Source organism: Maylandia zebra, linkage group LG14 (assembly GCF_041146795.1).
Source record: "Maylandia zebra isolate NMK-2024a linkage group LG14, Mzebra_GT3a, whole genome shotgun sequence".
NCBI lineage: Eukaryota > Metazoa > Chordata > Actinopteri > Cichliformes > Cichlidae > Maylandia > Maylandia zebra.
This window is the reverse complement of record NC_135180.1, coordinates 2,859,495-2,883,554: the sequence shown is the minus strand read 5'-3', so window position 1 is coordinate 2,883,554 and position 24,060 is coordinate 2,859,495. Positions and strand designations below refer to the sequence as shown.

General features: G+C 44.1%; 2 protein-coding genes across 2 annotated transcripts; both read right to left on the bottom strand.

Moving 5' to 3' along the window:
- LOC106674688 (PHD finger protein 12b) lies at positions 1 to 20,703 on the bottom strand. The gene is made up of 16 exons (XM_076873570.1): positions 20,688 to 20,703; positions 19,686 to 19,793; positions 19,251 to 19,643; positions 18,929 to 19,177; positions 16,186 to 16,524; positions 15,944 to 16,064; positions 15,722 to 15,854; positions 15,439 to 15,627; positions 7,662 to 7,805; positions 6,132 to 6,828; positions 4,840 to 4,979; positions 4,601 to 4,778; positions 4,391 to 4,486; positions 2,585 to 2,667; positions 2,353 to 2,491; positions 1 to 1,211 (listed from the first exon to the last, which is right to left on the bottom strand). The coding sequence occupies exons 1-16, from the start codon at positions 20,701 to 20,703 to the stop codon at positions 739 to 741; spliced, it is 3,498 nt and encodes a 1,165-aa protein (XP_076729685.1). The 3' UTR covers positions 1 to 738.
- LOC143422009 (uncharacterized) lies at positions 19,636 to 23,068 on the bottom strand. The gene is made up of 3 exons (XM_076892114.1): positions 22,906 to 23,068; positions 20,692 to 21,716; positions 19,636 to 19,793 (listed from the first exon to the last, which is right to left on the bottom strand). Exons 1-2 carry the CDS (start codon positions 22,979 to 22,981, stop codon positions 21,106 to 21,108), a joined length of 687 nt encoding a protein of 228 aa, XP_076748229.1. The 5' UTR covers positions 22,982 to 23,068; the 3' UTR covers positions 19,636 to 19,793; positions 20,692 to 21,105.
- Between the last annotated feature and the right edge of the window lie 992 nt (positions 23,069 to 24,060).

Below are 24,060 nucleotides of genomic sequence, written 5' to 3'. Positions count from 1 at the left end.
TTTGTTCTTAGAAAATCTTTCTGTATTTACAGGTTTGAACAGACAAGCAGGTACAGACAGAGTGCTTATATACACAGCAGCACAAGATGTTAAAATGAGTGCTAAAACTATACGGTATTTACAGATGGACTACAGCGGAAAGTACAGACTAAGAACAAGTTTTATCACAAAACGTCTGGTACTCTACACAGTATCACAAATTCAATGAGCTGTACAGTTAAAAACCAAAAAATGGCAAATCTACATGAAATCCAATGTTTCTCCAATCGAGAGGCACTGAATTAAAATGTATTTACATTATATATACATGTTATAGTGTATAAGCATGTATGTTTTCATACATATATAGCTACCTGTGGTGCAAAAGCAGCAAAAGAAATTAGAATGTATGGAATTGAATACTACAAAGAAAAAAAATGTTTGTGCTAAATGGGCTGACTGACAAAAAGGTTACACCATACATAACTAATATACTGGCAAAAACAAAGATTGAGCCCAAGGAAGTAATGTTTGCTCAAAGTCCTAACGGTCCTAACGGTTACGTCAGTCATTTAAAAGAAAAAAGAAAAAAAGAGATTGTCAATAATACTTCAAGTTCATGCAAAGATATAAACCATTTAAAAAAAAAAGAAAAAAAAAGAAGAACTTTTCCCTGTTGACCAACCAGCTGTGCAGCTTTCCCTTCATCATGACACAGAAGGTGCAAAATAAGAGGGAGGGCGGGGCTTCCTGTGCGGATTATGGAACAGAGTTAGAACGCAGTACGGGCACTTGGTGGGGAGGTACAGTCTCAGAGTCAGCCTCATCCTGGTTGGAAAAGCCGCTTGTTGTGGCAGTGCTGGGTGGTGGTGGTGTGGAGGTGTTAGCGGTGGTGCTGAGGGTGGTGCTGATGACACTGCTGCTGCTGGTGGTGGTGCTTGTGCAACTGGCAGCAGGTGTAGTGGCCTGCTCCTCTTTGGGCTGCTTACTGGCAAACTCAGTGATGCTAAAGACAAATTGGAGGCAGCCCAGTTTGATGTAGCTGCCATGGTGGAGCAGGGCCGTGCCCTCCCAGCCCGCCCCGCTGCCTCCAATTAGGCTGGAGCTACTCGCTTTGCAGCTACAAGACGGCTCAGCACCACCCTGACGTTGGCTACTCATCACTCCTCCTACTGGCAACAACCCCACCATGGAGTTGGCTCCCTCGTTCTCTTCCCGTTTCTTACTGCGACCTACGCAAAGAAGAAATGCAGCAGGTCTGAGAAAGACGTCTGTACAGACTAGTGTCACAGTAAACTCCATTAATGTGGAGACAATGCAACCATGAAAAGATTTCACTGATTACATTTTATCCACAAAATAAAAATGAACACTTTGTTTTGAAAATGAGACTAAAATCATGTGGAAAGCTGAACTCTGGCAAACATGTTTTACACTCATCATCTATAAACAGTTTCAGAGAAATCTGATTTAATGCTGTTTCACACTGCAGCTCTTTACTAATCAAACATCTGTCCAAATGATCTTTAATAACAGATTAAGACTGGAAGCTTTATGTGATACAGCAACATTCAGACTTTACATAACGTGGTCTGCCACAGAACAAGTATATCTGACTGCTCATTTTACACTTTATTTACCTTTCTCATTGCTACAATGCCACATGCACCAAGTTTACCACTGTACTGTACGTTTACTACATCCTTACTTTTACTTTGCAATTGCAATAGCTAATAATAAGCCAGCCCGTTCTTTCCCATTTGGTGTTTTCTCTACCAGCAGGCTCGCTGGCTAGATCGCCATTATGGATGGAGATGAACTCCAACACCAAACTCATGGTTTGTTTTTTTCCTGCACTTCAAGCTGGCACTCTAACCAGAACCTACAACAGATGGAGAACTGGTTCTCTACTCAAACTAATTACATGTACCCATTAAGAATGACAAATGTGACCTTGACCACAATTTGGATGAAGAACACTAAAAGCTGACCAAAAATGCAGGAGCAGTGTCAGCGTAACAAACAGCACACTGACATTAAGCACATGGGGGGGGGGGGGGGGGGGGGGGGGGGTACACTTCCTGAAATTCTAGCCAAACTAAAACTGATTCTTTTCAGTATTAGAGTATAAATTAAAGTATTCCTTTAATTTACAGAAGCAATGATGTTATGATTTCTTCACAATTAAAATTTTAACTATTTTAACCAGAACACATACAGATGAGTGGCTAAGTGGAAGAAGATGGATGGATATTCATAAAAAGTTCATACAAAATCTATGAGTGACGACCTCATCAGCAGTCCAAGTCAAACTGGGCACACAGACCTGGGTTCCTTCAAGCCAATCCAAACAGATGACGGAGATGTACTTACGAATGATTCCTTGGACTTTGGCTACCAGGCCACCGGGTGGACATGGTGAGGTCTTCTCAGAGAAATCGCACGAGTACAGGACATTATCCACTGTGGTGCCATGCTCGCTATAGTTCAGAAGCTCATAATGCTTGGTATTCTGAAGGACGACAAACACACACACACAATTTACATCTTGGTCACTAACAACCACAGGAGTGCTCTGCAGAGTGATGTAGTTTAACAGCCTCACCTCGTCATAGAAAATACAGGCATGTTTCCCCGATACGTAGTTGCAGTGACCGTAGTTTGTAAGGCACACATCCATGTCAGCACCTTAAAGAAACAGTTAAAGACTTAAACACCCTTTCCCACAACACAAAGAATACAGATTTGCAACATGGATTTTTTTTCTGCAATATTGACGTGTCAAAATGTATTTTAATGACCTGCACTCCAATGTGACATATTGTGTTTTTGTTCAGTAGTTTTTATTCCACATGGTCCTGTTGTGACCCTCACAGGTCTAAGAACTTACTTTCACAGACAACTTGCTTAAAATACTCCGATTTAAAGATGACGGTATCAACTATCACTCAACCTGACTAATGATGCAGAGATTGGGAGCTAGTACAGGCTCAGTACATTATTATATTATACTCTGTCGTGTACTGCTGCCTGTCGTACAGAAGTACAGTCATGGTTAAAAGGATACCTTCTGTCAAGGTTTACATATTGGGACAAAATAAAAATCATCTTGTTTTTAGCAGGTCTTGAAATTAAATCTTGATATATAACCTCAGATGAACTATAAAATATGACATTACACTGTCATGTATTTGACAAAACTAAGCCAAAATGCAGAATTAGTGTATGAAGCACTAAGCAAACCCTTGTTGCTTCCATAGAAATAAAGATGACAAGTAGCAGGTACATACTGCTGATCAAACACAACTGATTAACCGATTATCAGCACGAGTGACCACCTCTATAAACTCAGAAGCATTCTGGTGTGTGTCGACATAATGCCAAAGAGGAAAGATGTCTTAAAGAATAAATGAGTGCTGCATGTCAGTATCTGAAGTTGCATGAAGCCAGTCCCAAACACGCTCATAATTCTACCATGAGAAAGATTATTCACTATTCAAGTGGAAAACATGCAAGACAACTGCAAAACATTCCCAGGAGTTAAAGTCCAAAAACAGTCACCAAGGATCAGGCAGTGCAATGACTCCAAGCACGTCAGCAAATCTGTCTGGTGGTTCTGCAAGCTGATGAATGATGGGGTGACCATCACACTGCTTCTGCATCACTTCCCAGTTTTATATCTGTAAGAGTGATTAGCTCAGAGCCAAGACACCAAACCAGGGGCCGTGGTACACCTGCTGTGTTGGCAGCTTTGTGTGTCACCAGTAAGACCATCACACACCTATATCCATTCATGCTAGCTGTTACGGTGCATGTACGTGCTGCAGTATTCTTCTGAACAATAGGTGTTGCCCGTCCTCCAAATCAGCGCTGGTATAGAAGGAGAAGAAGTCAAAGTTGGAAGCCGAGGAATTTTAAAGTTTTTGCCAAGTTTCAAAGTTTCAACATCTCCCTCTGTGAAACCTGTGAACCTCTAAACTTCTGTACTGATATGATGTTAGGATGCCATTAAAAACAGACTTTAACCCAGCTGCAGCAGCAATGCAACAACACACCAGATTATAAAAATGCAGAAGTGCATGACCAGCAGAGATGACAGCTTACAACATGTAACATCAACTTTGCTGTACGGTGACATTTGCCAGGCACCACACAGCAGGTATGATGGGGCCCTACCTATGTTCTACTTCGGTCTTATTAAACTTCAGTCACGAGGCAAGAATATAACCTAAATCAAACATGATTAACTGGAGTTTGGTGAACTGGTATGATTTCAAAAAACTACGTGAGAGCAGCTTTAATGCTGTTCTCCTACGTGAACCTTTCCCCATCACAGGTGAAACCTAAGAGTGGCTCAGAGCCAGGGCACAGAATGCAGCAGGGTCAAAGTCACAGCGACTGAATGTCCTACCTGATCCTATGTGTAACGTCCTATAGCACATGCTGACAGCTGCTCCTCTTCCTGTCAGAGGGTAAAAGACCGCTCTGGCTTGCACCTTTTTCTGACCTGGGAGGAGGAGAGTGTAGGTTTTAATAATTAGAACAAAACAGCAATCAAACAGCAGAAAAACTGACTTCTTGACAAGTAAACAGACTAAACTGTAGTGCAAAGGTGTCTTACTGTTTGGGTGGGGTGCTGAGGTTTTTGGGGTAGTGCTGGTGGTGGGGGGAGGTTGAGTGCTGGCCACTTTGGGAGCAAAGAGCTGCTGGATCCTCTGATAGGCCAAGAGCTTGATCATCTCTGCATCCAGTTTGTCCAGCTCGATCAATGTGCACAAAAACACAAACACACACAACCGCTAGAAGCTAATTACATCTTCGTGTGTTTCATAGCAGAACATAGCAATACGAAGGCTCTTAAACTGTCACATGTGGCCGCAGAGTGACAAACTCACCCCCATCCTCCTCTTTTCCATCCTTCATGCAGCTGGACAGGTTGGTGATGGAGGGCAGTGTGTTGGGCAGCAGTGAGTCCGTCAGTGCAGGAGCAGCCTTTATGTCTGAGGGACAGGAGAGGAAAAAAGAGACAAACTGATGAGATGAGATAAAAGAAGGACCAGAAAAAAGACAGTTTTTGATAGTTCACTATAAAGGAAAAAAGTGCACAGGAACTATTACTGAGATAGAAGGCAAAGCAAGTTGTATCTGAATAACTTTTTTTTCTTCATAACTCAGTAACTGAAAATAAAATGTGCTCTTAAATGGCCATGTATCCTTTTGGTAAATGGGGCTGCACGACACAAAATATGTAAGAAAACTGTTAGCACCATCGATTATGTCAGCAGTGAGTATTCAATTAATAGCAACAGTAAACATTCAAAAGAGAGAAAACTCAGGTCTTTTAAAATGAACGTTTCATTTGTTTCCACTTTAGAAAATGCTTGTTTTGATAGTTTAACAATACACAGTATCTGCCAAAAGAGCTCAACTCTTTCACTGTATTTACATCCCATATCACAATCACATTTCCACTTTCTTGAAGAAACATTTTCCTAAAGACAAAAACTGATAAATTATTAAAAGTAGAAGTAACAGAATCACAATTTTAAGTGATCTGCCAAATAAAATAAGCTATGCATCCTAGACTGAGGCATGAAATAAAAAGGCCTTCTTCCCATCTGCTTGGAGCTCTTTCTTACATTATAAGGGGAAAAAAAAAAGAGTTCTGACAGTATTGCATCTCCTGGATGAAGCAGAGTTGGTCAGTGTGCACGCGTGTGAATGCATGTGTGTTAAAGTGTGCGAGTGAATGTGTGTAAGCCTTCAAACAAGCATGTAGTGCCTGCAGTGAAGAAAGGTGAGCATATAACCATTCTCAGTTCTGAGGCCTTCTCTGTGCTTTAATGCAAAACAGACGTTATGAAAGTGGAGATGTTAATACTAATAATAATTCAGCCTAACAGCATGACTATTAACACAATTTCTTAAAGTTAAAAATGTATTTAAATTAATATAAATACGCAAAATAATGTTGCTATAGCCTCAAATTAAATGTTCTCTCATGCACACCATGGCCACCGTTACATGTATAATGAGGAGAGAGTAACATAATGATTACCTGAGTATATTATTACTATTATTATCATCATTATTATTATTAGCTGTATAAAGTGATACATTTAGACTGCAGCTTTGACATTTCTGATGTGTACCTGGAGTAGGTGCTGATCCAAACTTTACTGTGTCGTGCTCCTGGCTGCCTCTAGATGGTGCATCTGTGAAGGAACTGCTGGTGATTGAGGAGGGCTTTTCATTGGTGCTCACACACTCCTCCTGGGGCTCTGTCTGGCTCCTGTGGTTCTGTTGGCCACTGTGGGGCCATATCGTGGGGGCAGTGGGGCAGTTCTGTTGGGCACATGCATTTACAGTGCTCTCAGGTTCCTTCTTAACCGTTTCTGTTCCTATGTGGTTCACCAGTCCAGAGGCAGAAGCTGATGCCGTTCTCCCAGCCTTCAGTCTGTTCTGTAGCTCAGCCTGCCTGCAGGAATCTGAGGCACTGTTACAGTCTACAGGTCCATTGGCTCTGGGAGGCTGAACCAATTCCAGAGGCCCATTAGGTTTCCTACAGTTCTGACATGGTGTCACGGTGCATTTGCAAAGAACTAGCCCTGATGGGCTGTCCTTGGAAAGAGAGGCCCCCTGGGAGTCACTGGGTGTACTGCAAGCTTTAGAGCAGGGGTCAGGGGAAGAAGTCCTTTCTAATGAGGCCTGAGTTTTCATGTCTTCTGATGCTCCACTTGATTGTGTATTTGCTTTCTGCTCAAAGTGCCACTCTGTTGATGAGGCCTTCTGTTTGATGGATAGGTGTCGCATGATACTGCACTGGAGAGCGATGACATCCTGAAGCCACTGTTCAACACAACACATGTATGTTTTTATAAAGAAGCAACCAGCAGTTCTGTTGAGAGGCCCTCCCCTTCATCAAGGATTCATTTATATCACACAAACAAACAGATACCAGAATTTATCTTTTGCTGCAATTTTCAAATTACTCAAAGCTCTACAGTCTGTGAAAAAAACAGACTTTCTAATGCAACTGTTGCAAAGTGCCGTGAAGCAGTTGGTTCAGCTTTCAGAACTTCTGAAACTGAATTTTATGTTACTTTCTGATAAACACAGTACACAGGATGTGTCAGTGTTTCACTCATCTACACCAAAAATCTAACTCTCTAAAAACTTCTTGTCCAAACTCTCATCCAATCATCCAAAATGAAAAGGAAAGCGATCAATCATCCTTAACCTCCTAGGACCTGGTGTCCACATATGTGAACATCACATTTTGGGTTGGCTAGACCAAAATACTAAATGTTGCTCTACAAAGGCCTGATTTCCACATGCGAGGACGTTATACTGCCACTGTTCTATTGAAATTTAAATCGAATGTCCTCATATGTGGATCTCATTTTTCTCAGAAACAAACATCAGGTAAAAAATAGAATCTGATAATTCTTTGGTTTTACATTCATCAGGTCCCAATCAGCCCAAATAGCAAAGAGAAATTAAAAATGCATGCTATGAAAGAGTTTGGGTCTTAGGAGGTTACGCTGCTCTCCTATTAATCTCACATCCTATTACATCAGATGACACAGATTGTAGCACACAAAAGCCTGTTTCGAGGGAACTATCATTACAATCTGACTTAAAGAACATGTTAGGCAGCTGCTGGTTTCTCTTGTGCCTACCTCCTGCTGCTCAGCCTCTGTGGTGAAATGCTTTGTGGGCTGATGGTCAGGAATGCCACTACAAACCAGCTCCAGCTGGCGCACCCCTGCAGGAAGCAGCATGGGCGGAGGATTCTGGTACTGGGACTTGATGGCATCTGGCACCTGAATAAAAACACTGACTGTTAGAGACAATTTTTTTTTTTTTTTTGCCTGTCCCGTTTGGCTCTTTTGCATCAGAATTGTTGTCTAAAGGCAAAGAAAGATGCCCAACGGATTTACTTTACCAAACTGACCATCCCAGCCTTGCCGTAATGGTCCATTTGATTCACCTTTTATTGTTTATTTTATTTTCACTTACTGAATACGGGACAGACTTGACTGGGGGAAAGAAGGGGAGAAAGAAAGAGGGAAAGAGAAACAGCTGAGAAGAGGGACGGGGGAGAAGGGCAAAAAACAAAAACCAACAGAACGGGGAGAGAAAAAAAAAATGCATCTATCGATCACCTGGATCACCTGCTGAGAAAGAAAAAAGAAAACAAGCAGAAGAGAACAAGAGTAATAGAATAAACAACATCACAATGATATATGGGAATATGACAGTAAATACTAAATGTTAAACATTATTGTGCAGCACATAAGATCAACAGAACACAGTGTGCTTTGAGGTAGGAGCCAAAAAGGGTGTAGTTTCTGGGTGTGATCACCCGTGTGTACACCTGTGAGCATGGACGCGCTTGTTTTTTGTTTTTTAAAAGGTTCCTTCATGTAATGATCTGCTAGAGGGTGTGGGGGGGCCACAGCCCCGTCCTCCAGGGCGTGAAGCAGGTGTGGAGGAGATCAAAACTCCAGACATCCAGAGGCCCCCAGAACACAAGAGACCAAGGAAGACCAACAGAGGGGCAGCCGCGCCACTGTCCCGGAAAGAGCTGAGGAGAGTCCCAGATGAGGGCTCACTCAGCAGCCGCGGAGCAGAAGCCAGGGGGAGTTGCAGTGACGCGCCCGTGAGCTCCGCCGGCAGCCAGCTGCGCCTGAGTGACCGAGCCCCAGGCCGAGAGGCCGGGGGCACCCCACCTCCGAAGTGGCCCGAGCGAGCCCCAGGCTCCAGGCCCCGATAAGCGGCCGCCAAGGAGTGAGCCGGTGTGTACCTGGACGCCCATCCCCGGACACAAAGAACCACCAACGCACCGATGTCTGAGGGGGTCCGCCACTGGCAGGGGAAGTGGTGGTAGGGGGAGATAGGCCTCCAAACCTTGGAGGGCCTGAGATGTCCCCAGAGAGGTGGCGCCTGACACCCAACCTGACATATAGACACAGACATACAGGCACACACAGACACAAACATCCATTCCCACCCTCATGCTCTCATATGCACTTACTCCACACTCAACCAACGTGGAGACAGACATAAAGAGACGCTGTACACACAATCACACTCCCCAAGCGTACTCTACAAACCGGGTCTAGGTACCCTTGCCCCTGGAGGGGGGAACTGCACCCAGACCCAGGTGGTGTTTCCCTTTTCCCTGCGGTGGGGGGAGGCAGACCGCCCCGACTCCGCAGCAGCAGGAAGGCCCCACACTCCAGACCGCAGTCGGACGGCCAACTCCTCCTCCTAGTCCCCCCGCTCCAGCAGGTCGCAGAGAATGGGGGTGAGAGAAGACTCCAAACCTCCCTCCACCCGCTCATTGTAGTGTTGATGCATGTGTGTTCTAAGGTGCATTTAAAACCCAGGAGGGCATGGAGCTACCTGCCAGAGAGCAGCAGGTAAGCGCATGGTCCCTCCTGCTAGCCCTCAATGTCTACGTGTATTTAAAATTGAGAGGTGGGCAACGATGCCAGGGGTGGGGTGTACACCCTGATGGTACTTTGGACTCCGTGTATCGTGCCCACCCCCAAGATCCTATATGTATGTGTAATGAGAGTGTGAGTAATGTGAATGTCTAAGTTGTGGGATAAAATTGAGGCAGAGGCAGCCTACTGGGGCCAGCTCCCCCGCTGACCCCAGTAGGCACCCCCATACTCCGCGACCCGCCAGGGAAAGGGGGCCCAGGCCCATCCAGACCGGGCCCAGTGCAGCAGCGCCGCCCGGCCCCACAGAGCCCGGGACAGTCCACCCAACCCCACCACAGAGAAAACTGCACCCACCCCACCATCCACTCATCTTCCAGACTACATAAGACAATAAACACCCAGGCTGAGATCTTCCTCCACCTCTCCTGTATCTCCCCCTCCTGCAGAGGGAGCTCCTGAGGAGAGGAAAGCTCCTGCAAGATGTGACAATCTCCCCCACCAGTTGAAGAGCCCCCCAGGTGGCTCGACGCACCGGCGGCACCCTGCTCCAGGGCTGGGCCCCCATGCACCCACCCGCCCACAACCCCGGCAACACACCAACCAGGACCCAAGCCCCCGAGGCCCGGCCCGGGCCCCAGCCCAGAGACGGAGCGCCCCCAGAACCTCACGCCCATCCCGGACCCACCCAGGGGCAGCCAGGCTACCAGGTCAGTAACCCACGTCCGTCAGCACAGACCCTCCCCTAGCCCCGCTGCACGCAGCCGCGAGGAAACAGTCACCTGAGAGCCAACAGAGCCCCTAACCGGACATGACCGCTACCCCGGGTTGAGCCCCCCAAGGAAGATGCCTCCGGGGAACCCCCCGACGCCCTAAGCCTGTCCCTACCCCCACACCAATCACAACAGTGAAGGCGGGACCAAACTATGACCCCCCACCCCCACTAGGTGATGGAGCTGATCAAAGGAGCCCAGAGCAATTGATCTGATGTGGTGGCAGAGGCTGTATCAAGACTAATGTAATCTAATAGATAATTTCTATATTGGTTAGAATTAAGATTATTTTTATTTTTCCAGTTCATGAGGACTGTTTTCTTGGCTATGCATAGGGCAGTGAAAACCATATGGGCGATATTCTTTTCTGAAGTGACATTATCTAAGCTGCCCAACAAACACACTAAGGGGGAAGTTGGAATGTTACATTTCAGACACTTTGATAAATCTTCACATATCTCGCGCCAAAACTTCTGAACTGGTGGACAGAACCAAAGAGCGTGGATATAATTGTCCGGTGAATTGGTTTGGCAGTGTGAGCAGTTGTTGGTAGACGTAAAGCCCATCTTGAACATCCGATGACCTGTATAGTGCACTCTATGTAATATTTTGTATTGAATTAATTGAAGACTGGGATTTCTAATTAGATGAAAGGTTTTTAAGCAAATCTGAGACCAGAAGTTTAGGTCTAAGTTAACTGATAAATCCGCTTCCCATTTTGCAATAGGAAGTGATATTGATTCATCTGTTTTAGAAAGCATTCTGTATATTTTGGATAGTAATTTGGGGGGTTTAAGAGTAAGAAATTGAACCACACTTGGTGTCAGAGACAATTTAACACTTTCTAGCAAATTAACCAGTACGTTCAGATGTGTCTAAACATAGCATCACTTCATATACAAGTGCACAACTGCTTAAATTTCAGAAGCTGAAAAAAAGACAGTATGTCAGTATCTAGGTAGAGCAGGGCGATATGACCAAAAATATTTCAATCAATCAATCAATCAATCTTTATTTATAAAGCACTTTTCATACAGAAAAAATGTAGCACAAAGTGCTTTACATAGTTAAAAGCAGCCCACCCCACCCTCCAACTCACTCCCCACACTCTCAATACACATATATACCCCCACCCCCACCCACACACACATACACACACGCGCACACTTAAAGAGTAAAAATTGGGCTGGGCTCGCATGAGCCAAGTGAGGAAACATTATAACAGAGAGCCGTCTGCACCGGGAGCCGGTCACAGACCGCAGCCTCCGGGCTGGGCACACAGCAGGAGGGAGGCCAAGGAGCCCCCCAACCAGGCTGAGAGGACCCCAGAGACCCAGCAGCCACGGTCAATAACAGCCCCGGTGCAGAGAGCGCCCTCTGAGGAAACACTGGAGATATGACGCAATACGATATATACAGGGTAAAGTGATAAAATAAATAGCAACAGGATACAATATAAATATAAATATAAATAGAGTAAGAAGATTAAAAAATGAATAAGAATAAAATAAAAAAATATTAGGTAAATCCTAAATTAATAATAGAATAACAGGATAGAATAAATAAGCATAAAAAATAAATAAACGCTAAGTAAAAGCTAAATTAAAAAGGTGGGTCTTGAGCCTGTTCTTAAAACTTATCACAATATACATTTGAAAATTTGTGATAACTATATAATTGACACTAGACAAAACACTTTACAACTCCTCAACTTTATTAGTGCAAAGAAAACCCCATCAATGTATTTTCACTTAATCAAGCAGCTGTTTTTTATGTGCATTAAAGTTATATAAAAATGTAACAGTGCAAATGCAAATTCCTTGCTGACAGTTTAACCAAAAAGACATTTCCAGTGGAAATTGGTCGACATATCCTCAGCATAACCATGTATAATATCCACAAAACTTAAGAGGTTATACACACAGTGTACGGTAATATTATGTTGAAGCACAGTACATATCACTCCGCGAGGCTCCTGCCTACGACAGCCGTAACGCTCCGACAATCCATCAAGCAGTGCAGCTTCGTAGCTTAGCAAAGTTGTACTGAAACATTTGACAGATTTTCGAGCGCCGTGTACATAAAATCGTTTCGAGGTCAGTAAACACAACCAGAATTCATACATAAGGCGCACGGGATTATAAGGGGCACTGTCTATTTTGAGAAAAATCAAAGGATTGATTTTAAGTGCGCCGTATTTTCCAAAAAACACGGTAATAACGACGGCCCGCTAGCATGCGCTACCAAAAATAGTGCTTTGTTGTGTATCTGAGGGACGAAAGCTAAACCAGTTCCACCACTGAAGTTGCAGCATTTTTACAAACCAGTTCTGGTTCATCCGTTTCATTTAACAATCCGCTTTCGCCCTTCTCATTCTGCGTCGCCGCCATGTGCGCATGTATCAGAATCAGAATCAGAATACTTTATTGATCCCTGGGGGAAATTATTTTTTGTTACAGTGCTCCATTTTAAACCAACATTAAGACAAGACAGACAATACGCTAACTAAGAATAGTACAATATATACATATATATACATACATACATACATAAGTCACTCATAAATAAATAGTTGGAAAAGAAACATGTGTAGCTGTAGCAGCAAACAGTGTGTTAAGTGGATGCGTTGTACAGGGAGATGGCCACAGGCAGGAATGATTTCCTGTGTCGTTCAGTGGTGCTTTTCGGTAATCTCAGTCTCTCACTGAACGAGCTCCTGTGACTGACCAACATGTCATGGAGTGGGTGGGAGGTGTTATCCAACATTGTCTTTATCTTGGACAGCATCCGCCTCTCCGACACCACCTTGAGGGAGTCCAGCTCCATCCCCACAACATTGCTGGCCTTACGGATCAGTTTATTAAGTCTGTTGGCATCTGCGACCCTCAGCCTGCTCCCCCAGCATGCAACAGCATAGAGGATCGCACTGGCCACAACAGACTCATAGAAAATCCTCAGCATTTTCTGGCAGATGTTGAAGGACCTCAGTCGCCTCAAAAAATAGAGACGACTCTGGCCCTTCCTGTAAAGTGCTGTGGTGTTTTTAGCCCAGTCCAGTTTATTGTCAATGTGTACTCCAAGGTATTTATAGTCCTCCACAATGTCAACACTGAGCCCCTGGATTGAAACAGGGGTCAAGTGTTTCCTGGTCTTCCTGAAGTCCACGATCAGTTCCTTGGTCTTTGCCACGTTGAGCTGCAGATGATTCTGCTCACACCACGTGACAAAGGAGTCGACCACAGCCCGGTACTCTGTCTCATCATCCCTGCTGATGCATCCAACCACCGCAGAGTCATCAGAAAACTTCTGAAGATGGCAGGTCTCTGTGCAGTGGCTGAAGTCTGTGGTGTAGAGGGTGAAGAGGAAGGGGGAGAGGACAGTCCCCTGTGGTGCCCCTGTGTTGCTAATCACCTTGTCAGACACACACTGTGGGAGACGTACATATTGTGGTCTTCCTGTCAGGTAATCAACAATCCAGGACACCAGAGAAGCATCCACCTGCATCGCTGCTAACTTATCACCCAGGAGGGTCGGCCTGATGGTGTTGAAAGCACTGGAAAAGTCAAAAAACATGACCCTCACAGTGCTCGCCGGCTGGTCCAGATGGGTGTAGACACGATTGAGCAGGTAGATGATGGTGTCCTCTGTTCCGAGACGAGGCTGATAAGCGAACTGAAGGGGATCCAGATGTGGTCTTACTATGGGTCGCAGCTGGTCCAGGATGAGCCTTTCCAGGGTCTTCATGATGTGGGAGGTCAATGCCACGGGCCTGTAATCCTGGGGGCCACTGGGACGAGGCGTCTTTGGTACAGGGACGAGGCATGATGTCTTCCACATCACCGGGACCCTCTGCAGACTCAGACTCAGCATAAACAGTTTATGAAAGACTCCACACAGCTGGGGGGCACAGGTCTTGAGGACAAGGGGACTCACTCCGTCTGGTCCAGCAGACTTGCCTGAGTGAAGTCTCCTCATTTGCATCTCAACCTGGTATTGAGTGAAGGTGATGGGTGGGGGAGGGGTGTCAGGAATCTCACAGGAGGCAACATGTGAAGAGAGAGGCTGGCACAGTGGTGTGGCTCTGGATTCCAGGCTGACTGCAGGTGAGGTTGTGGGGGTGGGAGCAGACACTGTGGTGTCGAATCTATTGAAAAACAGATTCAACTCGTCGGCTCTATTCTCACCTCCCTCAGCTCCCCTGCTGTTGGTTGGCCTGAATCCAGTGATGGTCTTCATGCCCCTCCACACCTCTCTCATGCTGTTCTGCTGGAGTTTCCACTCCAGCTTCCTCCTGTAATTGTCCTTAGCCTCTCTGATCTTGTCCTTTAGTAACACCTTGCACGTTGCCTGGCGGAAGGATCGGGGTTCAAGAGTGGTATGTTGGTCACATGTCCGTCCGCCAGGCAACGTAGTCCCGTACGAAGTAGCGCGAAAAACAAACTTCAAAGTAGCGCTACGCATTCAGCGGGAGGCGTGGATGACGAGCGGCGATAAACTTGCGAAAAGCAAGTTATGCTCAACTCCACCGGTGGATTCTGACAGCGTGGAAAAGTGTGAAAACATCCACGATCACCAACGGATTTTGAAGGGCTGGACTACTGCATGATGGAGAGGACACTGCCACGGCCCTTCTGAGGGTGTTCGACTCTGACACTGACAACGAGGATTTCTTTGGTTTTGAAAGTGACAACGAAGGAGAGAAGCGGAGAGTGGATGACGAAGCCATCCTGAGCCTGTTTGTATCCGACACTGGAGAAGAGGACTTTGGTGGTTTTAGAGCGCAGGAAGAAGAGAAAGATGGTGAATGACTGACTTTTCTTCTTGTTAAAGCCGTGTCGCTGCACCTGAGCCTAAAAGGTAGTCTGAATCTATTTTTCTGGTGTGCTGTAGGTTACTGTTATGTACTACATGTGCAAATATGTACCCATAACTTGTTTTTCAAAATATTAATAAAAGGGGTGTGTCTCCAAACAGCCATCTCTTTCCTGACAATTCCCTTTGTGCATATTCTCTTACATATGATAAGTCAACATTGAAACACCTGCGGCTTTTAGTCAGGTGCGGCTAATGTATGTACAAAACAGGATTTTCCCCTGATTTTAGCTTGTGCGGCTAATATTCAGGTGCGCTTTGTAGTCCGGGAAATACGGTATATTATTAAAGCCATTCATTTCCTAGATCTCCACCTGTGTTCCAGTGGCCAAGAAAAAACGATTATATGAAATCCAACACACTGCACCGTCACACTGAGACGTACGTCTACCTTGATGGTTTTCTTGTTGCGCTGGTGAGTGGTGGTTGGGAGCATTTTGTCGATGTACTCTACGCAGGAAGTCCAACTTAACTGCGTGCTGGGACATCCTGTCCTGGAACTGATCGAAGAGCTGACAGCGGCTGGACAGGCTGAGGCTCCTCTGATTCAGCTGCATAGCAAACAAAAATATATCAATAAAAATTTACATCAATAAAAGGAAAGGGAAAGCAGCTTTAGCTTAGAATCAGCACAGTGCATCTTACTACTAAGTGATCCACATGGTTTGGACACATCCATTTGCCGGCAGGTAAAGCTGTGAGTGGAGGATCCAGACAGTCCATGTGGAACAGGAGGGGACAGTAATCGCACTGGATCAATGGAGCCAACCTGCAACTCCTGAGAGACCAAATAAATAGAATTAGTACCTGCTGTCATCACTTCAGGGCTTCGTCTACCTCTTTGCACTGTGCTCCAGAACTCCTGACCTGTTGCATGAAAAGCAGATTTTGACTGGCAAAGGGACTAGACCATTGGGATCCAGTTCATGCTGAGGCCTCCTGAAGGGCTTTCCAAGCAGCTCTTCTTTTTTCCTCCGTTTACTGCTGCCTAGAAATCCAAACAAAAGAGCAACATTGAAGAAACAGTCTAAATTGCATATATAAAGAGGTATTTTAAACTTAGGGTGCTGAAAGAAATCATATTTTGGTAGTCATTATGACTGACTGACCTGGTAGTGCAGTGGTGCACGTGAGCTCACTCGGCAACTGAAACTGAGTGGGGTTTCTCTCCATAGCAGCCGCTATTAGGAGCTGAAAGGGCCTCTTGAGGAGTCGCGGGGTCGGAGCAGAAACTGTAGAACTCTCGAGCTCTGCACCCTGAACTTCATCCTCAGGCTCTGCTGCCTCCTCCTCTCCATCGTTCTGCTCCTCTGAGGGGGTTGGGGTGGATGAAGTGTTGGAATTTGTCCAGGTTAGCTGCTTAGCCTGCTGCTGGTTCTGCGGTCCAACAGTTGTACCTGGGCCACTCGTAGACAAGGGCCTGCAGCTCCGGCCCCCGGAGGAAGACCCTCAAGCCGCAGTGGGCCAGCGTTGAGCTCCAGTTTCATGGCTGGAGAAGCAGAGCGCTTGGAGGAGGATTTCTCTGGCAGGCCGCTGGTCTGTTCAGACTTCTGTTCTCTTTTCTGTACATATTCGCAAACAAAACCCAAACACGGATTTAAAAAGCCATCTCTTGACCCTGCTGTCTTAGCAAATTATAGATGAATCTCTAATCTTCCTTTCATCTCAAAAATTCTTAAAAAAAATAATTTTTAAAAAGCTAACAGATCAAACTAAGGGCCCTGGTACACCTGCTGTGTTGGCAGCTTTGTGTGTCACCAGTAAGACCATCACACAGCTATATCCATTCATGCTAGCTGCTACGGTGCATGTACGTGCTGCAGTATTCTTCTGAACAATAGGTGTTGCCCGTCCTCCAAATCAGCGCTGGTATAGAAGGAGAAGAAGTCAAAGTTGGAAGCCGAGGAATTTTAAAGTTTTTGCCAAGTTTCAAAGTTTCAACATCTCCCTCTGTGAAACCTGTGAACCTCTAAACTTCTGTACTGATATGATGTTAGGATGCCATTAAAAACAGACTTTAACCCAGCTGCAGCAGCAATGCAACAACACACCAGATTATAAAAATGCAGAAGTGCATGACCAGCAGAGATGACAGCTTACAACATGTAACATCATCTCTGCATCCAGTTTGTCCAGCTCGATCCCTGCACACACACACACACACACACAACCGCTAGAAGCTAATTACATCTTCGTGTGCTTCATAGCAGAACACAGCAATACGAAGGCTCTTAAACTGTCACATGTGGCCGCAGAGTGACAAACTCACCCCCATCCTCCTCTTTTCCATCCTTCATGCAGCTGGACAGGTTGGTGATGGAGGGCAGTGTGTTGGGCAGCCTTTATGTCTGAGGGACAGGAGAGGAAAAAAGAGACAAACTGACATTGAATATGATGGCCCAGCTGTGTAAGTGTTTCAGTGTCTAAAAAGTCACTCCAACTGGTTGATACACTTGCAAAATTTCTACAAAAAGACTTCATTTAACACACTTCAAAGAGTCACGAGAACTTGTTGCAACATTATTTCATCTCCTTTAACTATCATGAGTGTGTTTGGGGTTTTGGGAGTCAAGGATCCCAATAAAAATCAACAGCACATCTTACTGCTGTGTCTACTGCATGAAGAGTTACAGCAAACTGACAGAAGCACTGTTATCAGAAGTAATTTCTGACCACACCAATGTCCACTTTTTTCCCAGTTAATGCCAGTCGTTTATCTGGACCTCTCTCCTATCACATCGAAAATGAATCAAAACTCAGAACCTCCGATCGATACGGTCTTGCCCATGTCAGTTATTTTGGTTTGTAAAATCTGTCAATAGTCCACCCATGATTTACTGTCCCCTTTGAGACAGACATGTATGTTGTCACCTGACACTGCTCTGTCCAGTCTGTGGCAAGTAAACGTAAAGAGATGTCAGATACCAAGTCAGCTTCCCACCTGAGCAGTCTGTACCAAATAAAAATGCTGTTTTTTGTCTTACTCTTAGTAAACTAAATAAATAATTCACTGACCAAACACCATCCACTCTGATAATTTTGCATCTGCTGGTGAAAGAAACTGATCTGACATCAGTGTTAAGTTAACAAGCTCTATGTGACAAGCTCTAAAGAGTCATGCATTAAATGAAACAGCAGGAGTATTTCTTGTAATCAAATTACTCGATGAATAGTTGCAGCCCTGGCTAGTACTACCGGCAGAAACAACAAGCCTGTATGATGACTTTAGAATTACAAGTTTAGTTTACTTTAATTACTGTTAAACTACAGTGTTATGTTTTTACTTGTACTTACAATTTCCAGAGAAAACACTAAAGGCTGTTTTAGTGCTTAGATTTAACTCGTGCTGTGTCACTAATATTGCACTGTAATACTATTGGTACCATAGCAGTGACAATGGATTCACACTTCGGTCATCTGTCACCATCCCAGAAATGTACTAGTCAGTACTAATACAATAGAATTATGCAATTCTCAATACCAAAAAAAAATGATCATCCCATGTACATAAAGGCTGCCAACCGACACACTGCTCAAAACCCCCACAACACCTCCTCCAAGTGGTGAGCACATGGGGGGTGGGCCTATGTCATCTCTTTAGCCTGTACACAGCCAGACTGCATGGGCTAAAACACAGTCTCTGGTTAGACTCCCTTGAGCTCTTCCCCAGCCCTGGCTCCAGGGTGGGGCCCTCGTAATCACTATGGTTACTGTACATTATCTCTTACACTTTAAAGTATTATGAGAATAAATTATTATTATTATCATTATTACTATTATTATCATTATTATTATTATTAGCTGTATAAAGTGATACATTTAGACTGCAGCTTTGACATTTCTGATGTGTACCTGGAGTAGGTGCTGATCCAAACTTTACTGTGTCGTGCTCCTGGCTGCCTCTAGATGGTGCATCTGTGAAGGAACTGCTGGTGATTGAGGAGGGCTTTTCATCGGTGCTCACACACTCCTCCTGGGGCTCTGTCTGGCTCCTGTGGTTCTGTTGGCCACTGTGGGGCCATATCGTGGGGGCAGTGGGGCAGTTCTGTTGGGCACATGCATTTACAGTGCTCTCAGGTTCCTTCTTAACCGTTTCTGTTCCTATGTGGTTCACCAGTCCAGAGGCAGAAGCTGATGCCGTTCTCCCAGCCTTCAGTCTGTTCTGTAGCTCAGCCTTTTTCATGTCCCCTGATGTTCCACTTGATTGTGTATTTGCTTCTCAAAGTGCCACTCTGTTGATGAGGCCTTCTGTTTGATGGTGTCGCATGATACTGCACTGGAGAGCGATGACGTCCTGAATCCAGCTGAAACTGAGTGGGGTTTCTCTCCATAGCAGCCGCTATTAGGAGCTGAAAGAGTCTCTTGAGGAGTCGCAGGGTCGGAGCAGAAACTGTAGAACTCTCGAGCTCTGCACCCTGAACTTCATCCTCAGGCTCTGCTGCCTCCTCCTCTCCATCGTTCTGCTCCTCTGAGGGGGTTGGGGTGGATGAAGTGTTGGAATTTGGAGTCCCAGGTCGGCTGATTGGCCTGCTGCTGGTTCTGCGGTCCAATAGTCGTACCTGGGCCACTCATAGACCAGGGCCTGCAGCTCCGGCCCCTGGAGGAAGACCGTCAAGCTGCAGCCGGCCAGCGTTGAGCTGCAGCTCCACAGATGGAGAAGCAGAGCGCTTGGAGGAGGATTTCTCTGGCAGGTCGTTGGTCTGTTCAGACTTCTGTTCTGTACATAGACACATAAAAAAACCAAACACTGATTTAAAAAGCCACCTCTTGACCCTGCTGTCCTACCTAGTTAGAGGCGAATCGCCAAACTTCCTTTTATCTCAAAGATTCTTGAAAAAATAATTTTTAAAAAGCTAACAGATAATTTTCAGAGGAATGGCTTATTTGAACAGTTTCAGTCAGATTTCAGAGCTCATCACAGCACAGAAACAGCTTTAGTGAAGGTTACACATCATCTTCTCATGGCCTCAGTGCAACGTTCAAAACTTTTGACCGTAATATTTTATTAAAGCAATTAGAGCATCCTATTGATTTCTGCAGTGGTTTGTATCATATTTATCTAAGGTTAATTATGGATGTGCTAGGACCAATTCTGTTTACAATTTAAATACAGTATCATCAGAAGGCATAGCATACATTTTCACTGCTATGCAGAGGACACCCAACTTTATTTATCTATGAAGCCAGATAACACACACCAATTAGTTAAACTGCAGGAATGTCTTAAAGACATAAAGACCTGGATGGCCTCTAATTTTCTGCTTCTAAATTCAGATCAAACTGAGGTTATTGTACTCGGCCCTGAAAATCTTAGAAATATGGTATCTAACCAGACTCTTACTCTGGATGGCATTACCTTGGCCTCCAGTAACGCTGTGAGGAACCTTGGAGTCATTATTGACCAGGACATGTCCTTCAACGCACATATTAAACAAATATCTAGAACTGATTTCTTCCAATTCCAATCTTTGTGTAATATCTCTGAAATAAGAAATATCCTGTCTCAGAGTGACGCTGAAAAACTACTTCATGCATTTATTACTTCTAGGCTGGACTAGATGTTTTCTAATATTTTGGGACATCATTTTAGAGACAGAACATTACTTTTTACTTACCACATTGTTCATTCTCGCCAATGTCTGAGATGCAGAAGATGATAATTTACACTTTGCACTGTCTTCATGGATTATTGGTTCATTTTACGCAGATTACATAATAAAGTCAGTCTTGTAGTCCTTGCAGTCATATCAAACACACAGGCCAGCACCAAGAAATAAAGAAAAGTGCAAGACGCACTGAAAACGCTGACCTGTGTATCTCAATAAAAAAAAAAACCTATATACATATGTACAGAAATAACTCCTCAGACTAGCCGCATCATGATGGTCTCTGTGTAAGATGGAGAGATGTTTCCAGCCTTTCCAGACACATCGCAGACATGAGGAGTTAGAAAGTTTGCTCCAAAGCACGAGGAAACATCCATATGTAACATCCATGTTCCATATGTCCAGGAAAGGCTTCATTGCTGATCACAGCCGGAGACGTTTCCTTGGTGGAGTGGGGCTCCTGCTGCTGCTCTCCTCCTCTGCAGGCTTCCTCTTTGCACCCTGTGTAAACCTCTTCAGAAACTGGCAGAGCACCGACATGATTACTCTGCCGTCAGAGGTGTAGTCTGTAACTCTCCATCGATTTGTCATTTCCCTTTCCTCTGTGCAATACACAGTGGAAATGACTCTGGTGATCGTGTCGCCGTCGACATCCAGGGTGCAGACGCAGTTCCTCTGATCTGCCTTGAGGACAGAAAGATCTGCTTTCTCTGGAAGCAGAGGTGTGAGGAACCATGAATGGAGGTGGGACCCTGCAGGCAGCACCATTAAACCAGCTGGTGAGTTGGTAGGAGGAGATGGAGTGGTGTTCTCCAACTGGCTCTCTGGCACATGGGTGAAAGGTGTCGTCAGCAGCAGTTTGTTAAAGAATCCCCTGAAGGCAATATAAGGAAACGCCTTCGTCCCCGTAACCAGGTTGTGGTTTAATGAGAGGACCAGATTTTTCATAGAGTCCACATGGCTGGGGCTCAAAGGACGGTTCCTCAGGTTGGAGATTAACATCTGGCGTATGCTGACAGGACTCACCAGCTCAGCTACGAGAAAACAAAAAGATCATCTGTGTTAAGCGTGACATAATCAGACAAATTACGGATTTAAATGTCAAAACATGGCTTTATATCATCATATGCTATTTCTACACACAGACAATGAGAGGCCCGCAGCAGAACTCACTCTTTATGAAAGCCTTAAGATTGGTAGAAGGTGAGAAAAATGGCTTTGCACTGTAAATGACTAAATTTCATGTTTTAAACCAAAGATCACAGCACCAAACTCTGCTTGTTAGCATGTTTAAACAGTAAAAATGTCCTGCTGATAGAATTCATTTGCAAATTCACATTTTAGCTGCATGTAAATTAAAAATGTACAGCTCATAGTAAAGAATAACTTTGTGTGTTCTTGGTGACTGTGAACAACATTTCATGATAAATGAATGTCATCCATAATATTTGTGAATTATGGACACATTGTCAGTAAGGCTGCATAGAGTTTCAGTGATGTTTAATAATGAATTCATGTTCAGCACTTATTCTTATTTTATTTAAGCATCAGTCTGTTGAAAATAAAACAGCTAAAGTCAGGTGAGAAACCTCCAACCTGCTTATTGCATGCACACAGTTTCAATTTCTCACCGAGCACATAACATACATCTGGACACCTGTACAGACACGGCAATACACAATGCACTCACATAAATATGATATACTTAATTCAGCATCAGTAGCTATAACTGATTTTGCACATAATGCGTGCAAGATCAAATTTTGGCCACATCTCCGAGGACTCCCTAACCTCCCTCAAAATTTCCCAGCTTTATAAATGCAACGAGTGCCTCTGTGAACTCTCACAGCTCCATCATGCTTCTATACAGATTCGTAATTTATTAACTTTATCGCCTAATTCAGGGCCAGTTGCTAAAACATGTAAACTCAAACCCTCCACATACAAAAACAGGACTCCAGGATGACCGCACTGACGTCAGACGTCAGCCTCCCGCAGGTTCTAATGACTGACGTCGTTTCCATGGCGCGTGCATTAAATTGAGTGTTTTTTTGTTTTTTAGCATTTTTCAAACCAAAATTGAAGTTTCTAAAGTTTGACATATTTCACCTGAAATGTTCACACTCATGAAATCTTCCTCACTTTAAAGTAATAAAAGGCCAGTCTAAGGTGTATTTGTTTGCTTAAATATTCTATTATACTTATTAGCTCACTAAGCTTTACCATAGCGCTCATCCAGAATACGGGTGACACCAATGGAGAGCAGGTACTGCTCACGCCATACTCCGCCGGAGCTCATTTTTGGGGTGTTTGAATCCTCGTTTCAAGCACTAGTTTTAAAACTTTGGAAACAAACAGATTTTCACAGCGCTATTAAACAAACCTCCTGCTCGCACTCTCATGTGAAAACCAAATTCGAACGTTGGCTTCTGCTTTTATACCTGCCGCGCTACACGTCATCCTCATCACCTTGACTCCCAGGGTCACGCAGGCGACGCGGAGTGATTCAGAATAAGTTTCCTATAATTATCAGATTTTTAAAAATAATAATTCTCATTTAGTTTCGCAGTTTCTAATCATAAGTATTTTAATTATTGAATATGTAATATGTAATGTTTTTTTGATCATGAATTCGTCTCTTTATAAACAACAAGTAACTGAAAGCCATAAAGAAAATTCATCACGTTAATTAAGTCTGCTTATTTCCTTTGTTAAAATGAACCGAGTTAGTCCCTCCGTTTAAAAAAAAAATATTTAAAGAAAAGAAATCACATTTATTCGGGAAAAATAAATAAAAATATTCAAATGAATGAATAAAAAATTAATATATAAACAAACGAAACGTGTATAATAAAGTCGTTGTACTGTGAAATATGTCACTTTATTTAACTGTGCCTTTGATAAAAAGGTTTCCCCTTTTCCCCGTTGTAGTTGTACAGAGTGAAATTCACCTGAAATTTGTTTCAAACTCTTGTGTACAGTGATTTATGCGCAATTTTTGAGGACTCTGACTTTAAACTATTTTACAAACGCGAATTTGAAACTTGAATAAATAGCGATCCCTTGAGCTTTTACAATAGCCTATGAAGCAGAGGTGGGACCAAGTCATTGTTTTGCAAGTCTCAAGTAAGTCTCAAGTCTTTATCCTCAAGTCTCAAGTCAAGTCTCAAGTAATGTCAGGCAAGTCAGAGTCGAGTCTCAAGTCACTGGTGTAAAAGTCCGAGTCAAGTCACAAGTCTGAAACTTTGAATTTCAAGTCCTTTCGAGTCTTTAAAAAAAAAAAGAAAAAAGCATGTTGCAGTTATGCTAAATGTAAATATTAGACCATGTAATTTTAAAATCTGTGTTTTTCTCAACACATGACAAAATAGTGAACTT

Coding starts and splice junctions, on each gene's coding strand:
- LOC106674688 (XM_076873570.1), bottom strand. Junction 15,855..15,943: donor ATCTGCTTTTCATGCAACAG/GTCAGGAGTTCT, acceptor TTGGTCTCTCAG/GAGTTGCAGGTTGGCTCCAT. Junction 6,829..7,661: donor CAGAGGCTGAGCAGCAGGAG/GTAGGCACAAGA, acceptor TGTGTTGAACAG/TGGCTTCAGGATGTCATCGC.
- LOC143422009 (XM_076892114.1), bottom strand. CDS start 22,981: ATGAGCTCCGGCGGAGTATGGCGTGAGCAGTACCTGCTCTCCATTGGT. Junction 21,717..22,905: donor TATTCTGGATGAGCGCTATG/GTAAAGCTTAGT, acceptor GTTTTCTCGTAG/CTGAGCTGGTGAGTCCTGTC.